Source organism: Pteropus medius, unplaced genomic scaffold (assembly GCF_902729225.1).
Source record: "Pteropus medius unplaced genomic scaffold, Ma_sr-lr_union100, whole genome shotgun sequence".
Taxonomy (NCBI): Eukaryota; Metazoa; Chordata; class Mammalia; order Chiroptera; family Pteropodidae; genus Pteropus; species Pteropus medius.
The window spans coordinates 2,606,327-2,618,991 of NW_024352947.1; the positions used below are offsets into that span (position 1 = coordinate 2,606,327).

At 51.1% G+C, this 12,665-nt stretch overlaps 2 protein-coding genes across 5 annotated transcripts in view; one reads left to right on the forward strand and one right to left on the reverse strand.

The window, feature by feature from the left end:
• TBCE (tubulin folding cofactor E) overlaps nucleotides 1-9,850 on the forward strand; it is a 58,444-nt gene extending 48,594 nt beyond the window's left edge. The window contains exons 7-17 of one of the 2 annotated variants that reach the window (XM_039850359.1): nucleotides 560-662; nucleotides 1,737-1,813; nucleotides 2,610-2,705; nucleotides 3,221-3,285; nucleotides 3,373-3,437; nucleotides 3,781-3,930; nucleotides 4,453-4,606; nucleotides 5,711-5,779; nucleotides 6,311-6,370; nucleotides 9,318-9,409; nucleotides 9,577-9,850. In XM_039850359.1, the coding sequence (XP_039706293.1) occupies nucleotides 560-662; nucleotides 1,737-1,813; nucleotides 2,610-2,705; nucleotides 3,221-3,285; nucleotides 3,373-3,437; nucleotides 3,781-3,930; nucleotides 4,453-4,606; nucleotides 5,711-5,779; nucleotides 6,311-6,370; nucleotides 9,318-9,409; nucleotides 9,577-9,669 (1,024 nt within the window). In that variant the 3' untranslated portion in view covers nucleotides 9,670-9,850. Of the gene's footprint in view, nucleotides 1-559; nucleotides 663-1,736; nucleotides 1,814-2,609; nucleotides 2,706-3,220; nucleotides 3,286-3,372; nucleotides 3,438-3,780; nucleotides 3,931-4,414; nucleotides 4,607-5,710; nucleotides 5,780-6,310; nucleotides 6,371-9,317; nucleotides 9,410-9,576 lie in introns of those variants that run through there. The other variant, XR_005650166.1, reaches the window with a different exon arrangement.
• The window catches only part of B3GALNT2 (beta-1,3-N-acetylgalactosaminyltransferase 2), a 44,498-nt gene continuing 40,456 nt past the window's right edge, over nucleotides 8,624-12,665 (reverse strand). For all 3 annotated transcript variants that reach the window (XM_039850362.1, XM_039850361.1, XM_039850360.1), the window contains one exon: nucleotides 8,624-11,091. In XM_039850362.1, coding sequence (XP_039706296.1) covers nucleotides 10,957-11,091 — 135 coding nt within the window. In that variant the 3' untranslated portion in view covers nucleotides 8,624-10,956. The remainder of the gene's footprint in view (nucleotides 11,092-12,665) is intronic.

Genomic DNA, 12,665 nt, shown 5'->3' on the forward strand with positions numbered 1-12,665 from the left:
CTCAGGCAGGTTCCGCGTAGCAGGTAGTCAGGCCTTAGTTAGCTGTGCTCCCAGAGAGCAAAGGCTGTAATTTGATCCAGTGTCCCCTCTTGGGTGGGGAGTGGGAAGGCTACTCATGTCTGTTAACTGCATCTTCTTTCAAAGTGACAGTGAGGACTGAGTACTTTCTGAGATTAGGGTCTCGAAAGAGGACGGAAGGGGCAGTGTGATCTCGTCCGTCCTGCCAGCCAGAGGCCGGACCCCGTTTGGACCGTTTGGAGAAGCAGAATTCTGACCCAGGGCCTGGCACATCCGTGAGACTCTAGCGTGAGGTTCAGCGTCGCTGTGTGCGGAGCACACGGTGAGCCGGGAGCCGCCGTCACGATGCCCGAGCCTCCCGTTTCGGGAGACGCGCGGCCCCCGCGGCTGCCCGGGCCGTGCCAGAGCCCGCAGCGTCGCGTACGGTGAACGTTTAGGACGGGCGGTCCGGCTCACTGCGTGATACGACTGCGTTTTAAGGGTGGAACAAACCGAACTGTCGCCTGCGAGGCAGTCAGCGCCCTGCACCTTCTCTCTACAGTGAGAATAAGCTGCGATTCTCCCGGGAACCAGCGTCGCCAGCCGGGACGTTTTCTGCACTCAAGGTTTTAGTCCTTAGCCGAACGGGAATAACGTGGGCTGAGGTAATCACGTTTCTTTGCTTTGTTGCTCAAAAATAAGCAGTTTTAAATTCTTGGTTTAATAGGGAACCGAAGCACGGCTGCGGCCTCATTTTGATCATCGTTTTATCCTATTATCCAAATAACGCGATTCTTTGCAGTGCCCTCGGGAGGGAGGCGCGGGCCCACGGCTGACGCAGACTTTCTCCGGGGCCCCTCGGCGCTCCACGCGGCTGCCCATGGGGCTTTCCGCAAATGCCTTTTCCCACGAGTCCTTAGGGCAGAGGACAAGCAGCAGGAAGGTGCACATCCTTATCCTGTTTGACATTCGGCTTCTAGAATCTCTGTTCCTGTGTGCAGCTGCGGGGACATGTGGCTCCTGGGCCCGGCAGCGCTGGGAGCTTCTGTCTGGTACCGCTGTTTTCTGTCGGGTTAACCGACTTCACACACGCAGGATATTCCGCGTTCAAACACGCGCGGAGAAGTGCACCCCCACCGAGCTGTTCACCTGTGAGGTGGTGGTGCCACAGATGAACTGTGCCCTGCACGTGGCCACAGAAGTTAAGTTCCCTTAGCTCCTTTCCGAGGGCTCCTTCCTGTCTGGGGTCAGATTTAGCATCAGAACAGGAAGGACACATAGACATGCCGGTGGCGGAGATGGCAGCAGAGGTGAGATGAGCAAGTTTGGGAATGGCTACTGAGAAATTTTGGCTGAGTGTCTTCTTTCCAAACCCAGACCGAGAATCGAGGAGCCTTGTTTAACAGCCCCTTCCCTTGTTAGCGCATCGTGTCAGTTGACAAGGACGTGCTGCGTCGGCCTCGCCGGGCCACTGTACAGGGGCCTCGGTCACTTCCGGGTCCACCTGCGTGCCGCGTGGGGTCAGCGCTGAAAGTCACACCCCAGGTCATTACAGTGCGGGCTGCAGTGTTGGCCTCCGGCCCCCCAGTGCTCCGGGCCTGAAACGGTCTGTGGGGAAAAGTCTGGAAGCTGCTTTGCTTCTAAACAGTGACAGAGCGGAACGCACGTGGCGATCCCGGCAGCACACGCGGGGTGACAGCGGCACAGGCCGCGCCCTGACCCGCGCCTCCCCCCACCAGGTGCTCCGCTGTGCCACCGGCTGGCCGGTCCTCGAGGAGCTGTACCTCGCGGCGAACAACATCACCATTTTGGAAAGGTAACAAGGGTTTGTATCAGTCACCTGTCACCATGTGGTCACTCTGAATAGTCTCAATCACAGCTGTTAACTTTTAGAAGGATTTGCAAATAAGAATTAGGAAAATGTTTATTCGTCGCCTTCACAAAGCAGAGTGTCAACGAGAACTTCACCTATCGAGGGAACACTATGAGGGTGGAAGCCCTGCGGTCAATGTTTCTGAAGACGTGACGTTTACTAGTTTTACACAGAGGTTTAACTTCTGTGTCTGAATGGAAATTCCGTAGTATTTGCTCTAAGGACTCAATAACGTACTTGTAGTTAGCACTGTCTAGGTCGATGCACCAAAGTAAAAAAGCATCTTAAGTAATTAAGTATGTTGTTCTCATCTTCCTCTTTTATTGATATCATTAAATTACTGTATAAAATAAATGTGGGCAGATTTTCAACAAACCCTCAAAAGATTCAAGTTGAGATTTTACCGTACAGAATAATTTTCGTTTATTATGCAGGCAAAGCCAGGGGTTTAAAAATTAAACTTTATTCTGAGACCGTTTTAGATTCACACGTAATCACACCTGTCACCCAGTATACCCCAGCGGCAACATCCTGCAGAGCCATGGTCCGGTGTCACCCGTGATACTGATCCGCCCCGCAGACAGTTTCCATCACGAGGGTCCCTGGCCTTGCCCTTTCAAAGTCACGTCCACTCGCCGCCCTCCACCAACCTCTCCTTAACATCAATTGCAGGGCTTTAAGGCTGTATCTTTGAAAACGAGATTAAATTCACGTTGAAAATTTTTTATTTTCCTTGCAGGCCAAATGACGTTCTACAGACGGTCAAGTTATTAGACTTTTCCTCTAACCAGTCAATTGATGAAAATCAGCTGTTTCTAATAGCGTATCTACCCAGGTAATTTGCTCCTAAAATGCCTAGTACGAGTGCCGAGTAAATTTGCAGCGCGTGGGTCATGTGCCGTGTGCGCTTTCTCAGTGGAAATACAGTGACGAAGATGGAATTCTCGGCTCGGGCCACTCCCTGTGGGGAATTTTTATTCTAATTCATGTAGAGTTTACTTGTGAACCACGTACAGTGCAGCTGCGTCTGCACTAGGTGACTGCACTGTGGATGGTATGGCCTTGGGCTAATGTCCAAGTCTTCATTCATTAAGCTTTGCGAAGTGGGACCGTGTCTCTTTCCTCTTCGAGACCCACTTGGCACCCGGTGCGGCCGTAGGCACCCGGGACTGTTAGGTGACTGTGGAATCATGGGACCCCTCTGCATGCCCGAAACTGGGCTTCGTGGCTTCTAAGCCTTTTACCTGGGGTGAAAGCCCGGGGTGTAGGAAGAAGTCAGATCGCGTCTGGCCGACAGTCCGCAGCATTCCGTACTGTTCTGTGAGGTCAAACTGACGTTTGTGATTTCAGGTTAGAACAGCTAATCCTCAGTGACGTGGGGATTTCTTCTCTCCACTTTCCAGACACTGGAATTGGTGTGTATGACACTGCATCCCTCTCCCGTCCCCCTACTCAGCCGTTCCTTTCCCTTCTACTACATAACTTAATCCTTCTCTTCCTAGGGTGCAAAACGTCAATGTTTACTTCCTTGCAATACCTCGTGGTCAACGACAACCAGATATCGCGGGTAAGGCTCCTTCAGGAGGCGCGTCCCGCGCTGTCCCCAAGTTCCACGGTCATGGCAGAGCCTGTACGTTCCTTCTATTAAAAATGTTTTAAATTGAGAGAGAAATGCTTCCTCAGAGTGGAACTCCTCATATAAACCTCCCAAAACGTTCAGAAATTAGTTGAACTCACACTTAAGCAGACTTAGACTAACGGTGCTCTTCCTGGTGGCTGCTCGGTGCCTGATGAGCGCCCGTGCCTTGGACCGGAACGAGCCACTTCGCTTTTCAGTTGCTAGTTAAGTAGCCTGAAAAGTTCACCCGACACCTGTGCACGGTCACCAATGTCCCCCCGTTGGGTTTCAGTGGTCGTTCATCAACGAGCTGGATAAGCTGGAGAGTCTGCAGGCGCTGTCCTGCCTCAGGAACCCCCTGACCGCGGGGAGCAAGGCCGAGACCACGCGGCAGTTCATCATCGCCAAAATCGGGCAGCTGGAGATGCTCAACAAGTGCCAGGTAAGCGCTGGCCCCTGGCCTGGGTGCTTCCCAGACTGGAAAATAAACTGTCAGCGGAAGCAGCGTATCCGAGTCCTGTGAAGGGGCAGGTGTAGTTTTCTTCCAGATGATAAAACAGCACACGTGTCTTAGTAACGGGCTTTGTCCCGGCCCCTCAGGAGGCGAGTGGCGCTTGGTTCGCAGAGAAACCTGCGTTTCGCTGGCCAGTGTGTGCCGTCACGCAGGTCCTACCCCATTTCCTGGGGGGCACAGGCAGAAAGATGGGACCAGGGCTCGGTGAGGCCACTCGTCCCCAGCGCCTTGCCAGCGCTTCGGGGCTGCTGGTGGGAGAAGCCCCGTGGTCCCTCGGCTGGCCTCCCGTGGGTGGCCACAGGCACCTGGCGGGGTCTGGAAACCAGCTCGTGGGCAGATGTGGTCACGAAGAGAAGTGTCAAACTGAAACGTCTTTTTCAATAAACTCCTGAATTGTGTCGGCGCTGAAAAGGACACGTGCGCCCGGCCTTGTCTGTTCCGCACCGACAGATCCTTCCCGAGGAGAGGCGAGGGGCCGAGCTGGATTACCGCAAGGCCTTCGGGACCGAGTGGCGGAAGGCGGGTGGGCACCAGGACCCAGACCGGAACCGGCCCAGTGCAGAATTCCGCGCCGCGCACCCCAGATACCAGTCGCTCTGCCTCAGTACGTAGGTCCCGTGCCCGCGGCCCGCGCACCTCTTTTCGCTGCTGGGGTGTCAGGAGGGCCTCGGGGTGTCGCTGCTCTCCCCAGGGCTTTTTCACGGGCACTTTCCTGGGGCTGCTTGCAAGTGGGGAGCAAAGAGTTAACCGGTTGTCCATAGAGAGGAAGAATCAGCATCTCCGGGAGTGTGGGGAGGGGGGCGCCCCCGTCTCTGGCGACCCAGACGTGACCTCTGGGGTTTTAAAAATTAAGAGCAAGTGAAGGTGGCACCCGGGCACTGGGGTTTCCCCAGCTCCCCGGGTAATGCTAACGTCGCGCAGGCTGGGGGTGTGTGATGTTCACGCAGGGGGCTCCCCACATGCCAGCCGAGCCCTCAGGCGTGGAGGCTGCGACTTCCTTAATATAAAATTTCCTAACGTGAGCAGCTCACTGCATGACCGCTTCAGCTGGAAGGCCATTTTTGAGGGGGAAAGGCTTCCTGTGGGAGTTGCTTTCAGATTCCTCCCCCGCGGCCCAATTTCCTGGCCACTGGAGGTGAGTTCCCAGTCACTTGTGGGGCAGGGGGTAAGCAGAGAGGCCCTGCCGGTGTGGCGCGGGCCTCCACCACCAAGGATGCCAGGAGGCAGGCACAGTCGGGGTGCTCACAAATCCTGTCCCCCGCTGGCGTCACACACAGCTTCCTGGACACCCGCCTCGTGAGGCTGTGTCCAGCTGGGCCTGGTCTGCGGTGCTGCCAGACGTGGCTGAAACGGGCCGAGGTGCCCGGGAGTTGTGTCCCAATTAGGGCCAGGTTTCTCGGGACTCGGCAAGAAAGGGAAATGTTAGCAAAGCTGAGGCTGGGGCTGAAGAGTTCAAGTGTTTGAAAGCACAGCCTCGTCTGCCAGTCTGACTCAGGACCTTGAGGACCAGGGATGTGACACACAGTAGGGGGCCGAAGTGACCACCAGCCATCCCTCCTGAAAAGAAGCAAGTCACTGAGTAAGAGGGAGCAGATCCCAGGCTCACGTCCGGCCGCTGCGAGGCTGACCCTGTGGTGACACTTACCAGTACTCCACTGTTCCTACGTGGTCTTGGCTTATCGTTCATGCTTTATTTCTTCTTACACAGAATACGGTGCACCGGAAGACGGGGAACTCAAGACACAACAGCCCTTTCTGCTCAAAAACCAGCTACTAAGTAAGAACCCCAGATTCAGTGACAGCTGATTTGTGTTTCAGTGCGTAGGTGCAGAAACAGTGATGACCTAATAGGAATTCTTTCTCTTAAGTACCTAAATGAGTACTTCGATTAAAAAAAAATATTCTCAAATATTCTCATATTGAACATTTGAGCCATTCCCATGCTTTAAATGCATTTAATAGTGTCATAAATGTGAGAAGTATCTTAGCAGTGAATAGAATGTGATTTGGAAATCTGTCATTTTTGTTAACTCTTGCAAACCTAGCTAACATTGTCAGGAAAGAAGTACTTAAGGGAAGGCAGCAGAATGTTGGTCCCGCTATTGTCATAATTCAGTGAAGTTTTTTTCCCCCTGTGAGGTATTAGTAGAAGGAATTGTAAACGTCAATAAAATCTATTCCTTTATTAGGCTCTGAGCCAAGTTGGACTAAGCAGCTGTGTCCCTTGGCAGTCCCGATAAACGTGCACGTGTCACCAAAATCCTACTACACGAGGTCTCAATTTGTCTTTTTTCTTTTTTCCTTCAAGCACTTAAGATAAAATGTCCTCATCAGCTTGATCAGAAAGTCATAGAGAAGCAACTGCCAGGTAAGAAGAATGCGTCTCTCTCCTGTCTTCATACCCTGAGTCGCTGGCCCAGGTCTTCGTTGGCAGGAAGTAAAACAGTTCCCTCCTGCCTGACAGTGTGTGTGGCCTTTCTAGCGCTCGTAGGTTCTCACTAGTCTTTTACATTCTAAAACACAGTAGTCGCGCTCCTGTCATTCCCTCTGAAAGCTCAAGTCTTGCATAACTTCCCCAGCTTAGCCAGACGACATCCTTAGCCGGAGGCACGAGCGCCAATGACCGAGCCTTCCAGCGGTGTTTCCCACGCCCACTGCTGTCTAGTTCTCAAGTCGCTCGGGAGAACCTGTCCTGTCGTATCCCTCACAGAACAGGAAACATGGCCTACGGACCTGAGAGTAATTATTTGGACATGTGTGACTTTTCGCATGTTCTGCTGCACACCGGTCAGGGGGCCTGGCAGCAACAGCTCTTAGGCTGACTTGGATACACTTCAGAACTTTAGACATTTGTGCCACTGCAACTGAACCAGTTTTATTTGGAAAATACTTTTGTGTCACAAATTAGGTCAATGTAACTTACCTTAAACTTCCACTCAAAAGAAAAATTACTAAGTAGGCTGCTGTGAATTCTTGAGACTAAACTTGTTCACAGTTAAATACTAAAATATAAACAGGTTAAATTTAGAGCAGTGAGGATTTAGAGAAATAAAATGAGTATCACCCTAAATGACTCGCAAAATACTTTTCAGCACAGTAAACGCACTGATTTTTAGTTTTTATCAACTAAAACAAGCCTATCCTGGCATTGCTTGTGGAAGCTTTCTCAGTTAGCGTCAGCTCACCTGCATTACTCCATAGTACCGGTGGTTCACTTTCTATTCCTGCGATTTATGATTCTGCTGTTACATAAAGCTGAATTAAAATTCGTGGGGCCCCTTGTGTTGTTTTCAAACTTAAGCCCTGTCAGTAAAGGCGCTCGTGGAGACGGACAGTGGAGAGGACCAGGCCTTGTTAGTGGAACGGGCTCTGGGTGTCTCTGCATTTCCCCTTTTACAGTCCAGACACGTGAAAGCGGTTTGTGGAAACTGCCCGAGAATGTTCTCAGGTCTGTGCCGCGGTCTCCTTTGTCAGAGCTCCCTCGGCCGGGACTCCGGCGGGATGCGTGCGTGCACGTGGTCCTGGGCTGACGGTGACAGTGTGTGCCTCACCCTCTCCTCCCCGTGCTGTCCGTCTTGACCGTCCCAGTTCTTCTGCGTGTCAGTCACCTGCTAGAACAGCCCCTGTTCATGCTCTGACTCGTAATCTTCAGGTGGCTCTGTAGACGTGCTACGTAATTACCGCGTTAAGCTCTTCAGGGTTCTGTGATCCGTCAGCAGTCAGCCAACAGAGTCAAAGCTCTAATTTTTATGCCACATGTGCCATCTAGGCACTAACAACTGTCCATTAAAGAGAGAAGTGATAAAATACTGAGACACTTTTCCGCTGGTCAGGTTAGCAAAAATTAAACATGCAGAGCATCAAAAATCAGTGTAAACTTTTTGTAGTCATAAAAAATTAAAATATGTATATGTGGTGACCAAGCATTCCACCTTGTGGCACTTGTAACGGTAAAAATAAGTCAATGTTTTCATGGGGAAAAGGCTGACTGTCCTGATGGGACCACGTGTCACAGTGTCATGAATCATGGAAGAGGATGAAGTGGCTCTAGAGCTGTGAGGTGTAGTGTGGCTGCCACCAGTCACACGTGCAGTTTAAATTCATTACAGTGAAATAAAACCAAGTTCAGGCCCTTAGCCATACTCACATTTCCGGTGCCCAGCAGCCACTTGCAGCCGCTGTAGTGGACAGTGCAGGTCTACGTGAGATGTGTCGCTAATAAGTTGTACACCAGCATATATACGAAACCTGTACATCCTTAAATAAACAAAAAAAGCTTGGAGAAGTCTACCCGTCAAACGTACCGCTGGTCATAGGGAGGCAAAAAGATAAATTACCTACCTCTATTTTCTGAATGTTAAGATAATCATGTTACTTTGTATTAAAGATAGTAATAGTTTATGCAGTTTACCACTTCTACGACACATTTCTTATTAGAGCTGTTTGATGAGCAAACTTTGTTTCCGGCACGGCTTAGGAACGTGTCATTTCCCACTGCTGTGCAGGAGCTGACTCGGCACTGAGAGCCAGTCCCCCTCAGTCTTCTGAAGGGACGGGAGTATCACATCCACACATAAGAGCGAATCGTGCTAATGAAAATTACACGCCTGCATTCGAGACATAAACTTAAGAAGTCCATTTTTATTCTAAAATAAAGAACATTTATTATTACAAGTTGCATAAAAACAGCTTTTCCAAAATGATTTTCGATAGAAAAATACGTTTGAATACATGTGGTATTTATAGGAACGCCACACTATTGCTGCACCTCCAGCTAAAGCTTCAAAGGAACTATTTCTCAATCAAAATAGCCAACATTTACCACAGACCCATCTTTGGAAAAAAAAGTTCATAGTGTTTTCTGAACAAACCATAAAGTCACATTCCCATGCCTGGTGGCCAGTGTGTCGAGCACAGGTCAGCACAGCCGGGCTGGCCGCCTGGAGGGGACGCGGCGACCACGCTTCCCTCACTTCACAGAGGGGGAAACTCAGGCCAGAGGGTGAGCGCCCGCTCCGGCAGTCTTTCCGTCACGCCATCACAGATTTTAAAACTTTGAAAAGTTAATGGTTTCTGGTGTATTCGGAGGAAGTGGTGTGTGAACACCCTGTCAGAGGACGCCTGGGTCAGGCACTGGCCCGGTCCCCAAGTGACTGTCAGTGCAGTACGTGATCGTGCACCTTTCCCTAATCGTTTACTTGGGTCAAGTGAGACTGTGAAATGCGTTTCACCTGTCATTGCAATTGTCACGTGAGCCAGTAACACAGGTAACTGTCATATCAGAGAATGGACGATTTTTCTTTTTTCTGTGACAGGCTCCATGACAGTTCAGAAAGTGAAAGGAATGCTGTCGCGTCTCCTCAGAGTTCCTGCGTCAGACCTTCTGTTGTCCTATGAAAGTCCCAAAGTAAGTTGCCCGGCAAACACAGTCACACTTCGTCCCCCACAGGATGACATGCTGTCAAACTGAGTCTATAACACTCATTCCGCACGGAGACCCGACCCCTCTGTCGGGGGCGCCATACATTATGCTCCGTCAGATCTGTCTTAATGAGCCCCCTTTTCTACTTTCAGATGCCGGGCAGAGAGATCGAACTAGAAAGTGACCAACAGTCGTTACAGTTTTACTCTGTGGAAAATGGAGACTGTCTGTTAGTGCGCTGGTAACAGCTAACTGAACCCGAGGCCACTAGGCTGCTTGTTGTGACTGGGGTTCGCTGGAAGTAAAGGATTTATTGGGACACGTTTTATAACGTGCCCTGAGGATAAAAAAGGTGGTACTTTTCATTTGGGAAGAGACCGTTTCTCACCTCGTGTATGACAGCAATAAAGGCTTTGCACCTACTAATGATTTTGGTTTTATTTCATATTTTATAGGTCGTGACTGCATTTCATTACGTGAAGATTTCAACGTCAAATAGCACCTAGCTAAATCTCACAAAATCTGAACACAGTTAATGTCTGTCACAAGGCCACTTTTAATGGAATTCTCTTGCTACTACCAGTTTAAAAAGTTACTAAAATGATTAGGTCGGTCATTTGGGAATGTCCCTTAAACGTAGGGAGGCACACCCCCTACGCTGTATGACATAAACGTAGGGAGGCACAGCCCCTACAATGTATGACATACATGCTATGATCTCTCAACTACAGGGCTTTTCCTCCACGGTCACACCTACACTGAGCATAGCGTCTATAAAAGATCAGGTGACCATCAGGCAATGACAGGACGAAAGCAAAATTCTTTTAAAGTGGCAACTACTTAAAATCCTGAGAGGTATACTTGATTTAACTTATGTTAAAAAAAAAAAAATGCTCGACTGACCTTCAGGATTTATGTGATATGGCAAAAGAAAACCTGCATTAGGGCACTTAATACAAACTTCAAGACCGAGGCCCAGAACTGAGAACTACCTGGCTTCAGCTGCCCACTTCATCCAGACGTCCACAGAAATCTGACATTATTCCCAGAAATCACACACTTTGGTATGAGTGACCACTGCCCACAGATCCTCACACAGCATTTCCGTGAGTTGTTTTTGGCCCATATTAATGACAATTATGCTATACGCAGCTATTCTGCAATCCAGCCGAAATTCCAACTCTCAGCTACTAAAGATGTCTGAACAAGCCAAGTTTTACAAAAAATGACAGATAATGAATTACTAACTAGAAATGATATATCTGGATTTACAAATATTCTTTTATAAACTATTTGGCATTTTTCAAATCATCTTCCAATATATAAATAAAGTTTGTCTTATGCTACAGTATCAGTTGATTTTTAAAAAGGAAAAACTTGTGCAAACATTAAGAGATACCACACTGGTTACAGAAGCGCCAGCCTAGACTCTCCGGAAGGACCAAAGAATCGCTGCCAAACCTCGGCTGTCCTCACACGTCCACGGACTGTCGTTCGCCTACCCTGAGCTTTACACGCGGCGACTTAAACCATCATCGGGCTGCACACTGGCACGGGTCACCGCACAGCTCCTTCAGGTCCCAGAGTGCCGTGAGCTCCCGTGCGGAGTACTGCGGAGAAGACAGCATCCCCGTCGCGCACGTCTTCTCGCACAGCCACAGGCCATCCTGGGGAGAGAGCAGGGCTGACGGGCGGGCCGTGGAGCCGCCTGAAGGGAAGCTGCGCGCTGTCGGCGTGTGCTCCGTGTGCACCGTGTGCCCCCGCTCGCAGTGTGTGGGGCAGCAGTGCGCCGTGCGCACGGGGTCAGCAGACGGAGCGCTACAAAGACGCGGTCTGGAAACCGCGGTGTGAGCTCCCCATCTGCTGCTGGAGAAGAGGGGGCCGCGCCGCGCTCTGAGGGCTGGGCCGAGTGCTCTGTGAATGGCCCGCGAGGCAGGCGTCACGTCACTCCCCTTACACGCGAGAAACTGGAACTAAGTGAAGTGCCCTGCCCAAGGACACAGGGCCGTGAACCCAGGTGAGCTGATGCCCAGTGGGACGGATTCCGATGGGGCCTGTCACGCTCCCAGGCCCCTCCCTCCCTGCCACACGGACTCGCTTCTGTTCCCCGCAACAGAGCAGGGTACAGACCCGGGGACCCATCGACCAACCAGAGAACATGAAATGCTGGACGCGACCCCAAACGTCGGGAACGCGTGGCGGAACCGGCAGGGAAGGAGACGCCGGAGAGCAGACCGTGCTGCAGTCAGGGGCGCCCGCGAGGCCTCGCCACAGCTGGGGGACCCAGGCGCCGGCGCCTGCGGCATACTGCGCACACAGAACCACGGGGAGGAGGCTTGTCGGCCTCAGCTGACCCTGGGCGGGGCGGAAAGGGGTCTCCCCTGAGCACCTGGAACCCCAGCCCACACTTCGGTGGGGATTTGGCCGCTCTCACGTTCTGCGGAGCCCTCCAGGCCAGAAACACGTGCTCGCAGATGGAAACGCCCTGCAGGACACGCGGATAAGACCAAGTCCTCCCTGTAGGAGCGTTTTGCATACAGACCCCAGTGTCCAAGGGACATAGGGCACAACAAAAACGTCTTTCAACACGTCAGGAAAGACGCTCCATACGCAACGGTTCGCAGAAGCCTCACACCACAGAGGCAGCTGCAGAGGCCCGATGCCAGAATGGTCAGATGCGGACTATGTTCAACGTGGACTAAATCAGACGGGACTGAACGTACAACAAAGAAACAGAACTACCGGAGCCGACCACCTGAGCTGGGTTTCCGTCTGTGGCCCCGAAGTCGCGGGGCACTGCTCTGGGCCCCACGCTCCTTCTGTCCCCTGCACCTTCTATGGCCAAAGTGGAAGCGGAAAGAATCCAAAATTCAACACAGATCTTTGAGGCTTTCTTCCCAGGGCTCTCGTTCCCATTTCTGGGAGAGGCAGAGTCACTTATTTTTCTAGCTCGGTGACTAGCATATTTTAAGACATCTCACCGTGTTTTATACAATATTTTGTTTGCCTCAGTCAGAAGGGCAGAAGGGTGCCTGGACCACCACATTGCTGGAAACTTACCTCAGCTGGTTCTTTGAGATTTAAAGCTGCAAAGGAGTTCCGATCAAATATTAAAAATCCTAATTCTTTGGGGGCGGGAGAACTTCCATTCAAAATGTTTCCTGTGGTTTAAACTCAGAAAAATATTGTACGAGAGAGTCTGTGAATTAAATCGAGCGCAGCTGCGATGCTCGGTCTTCAC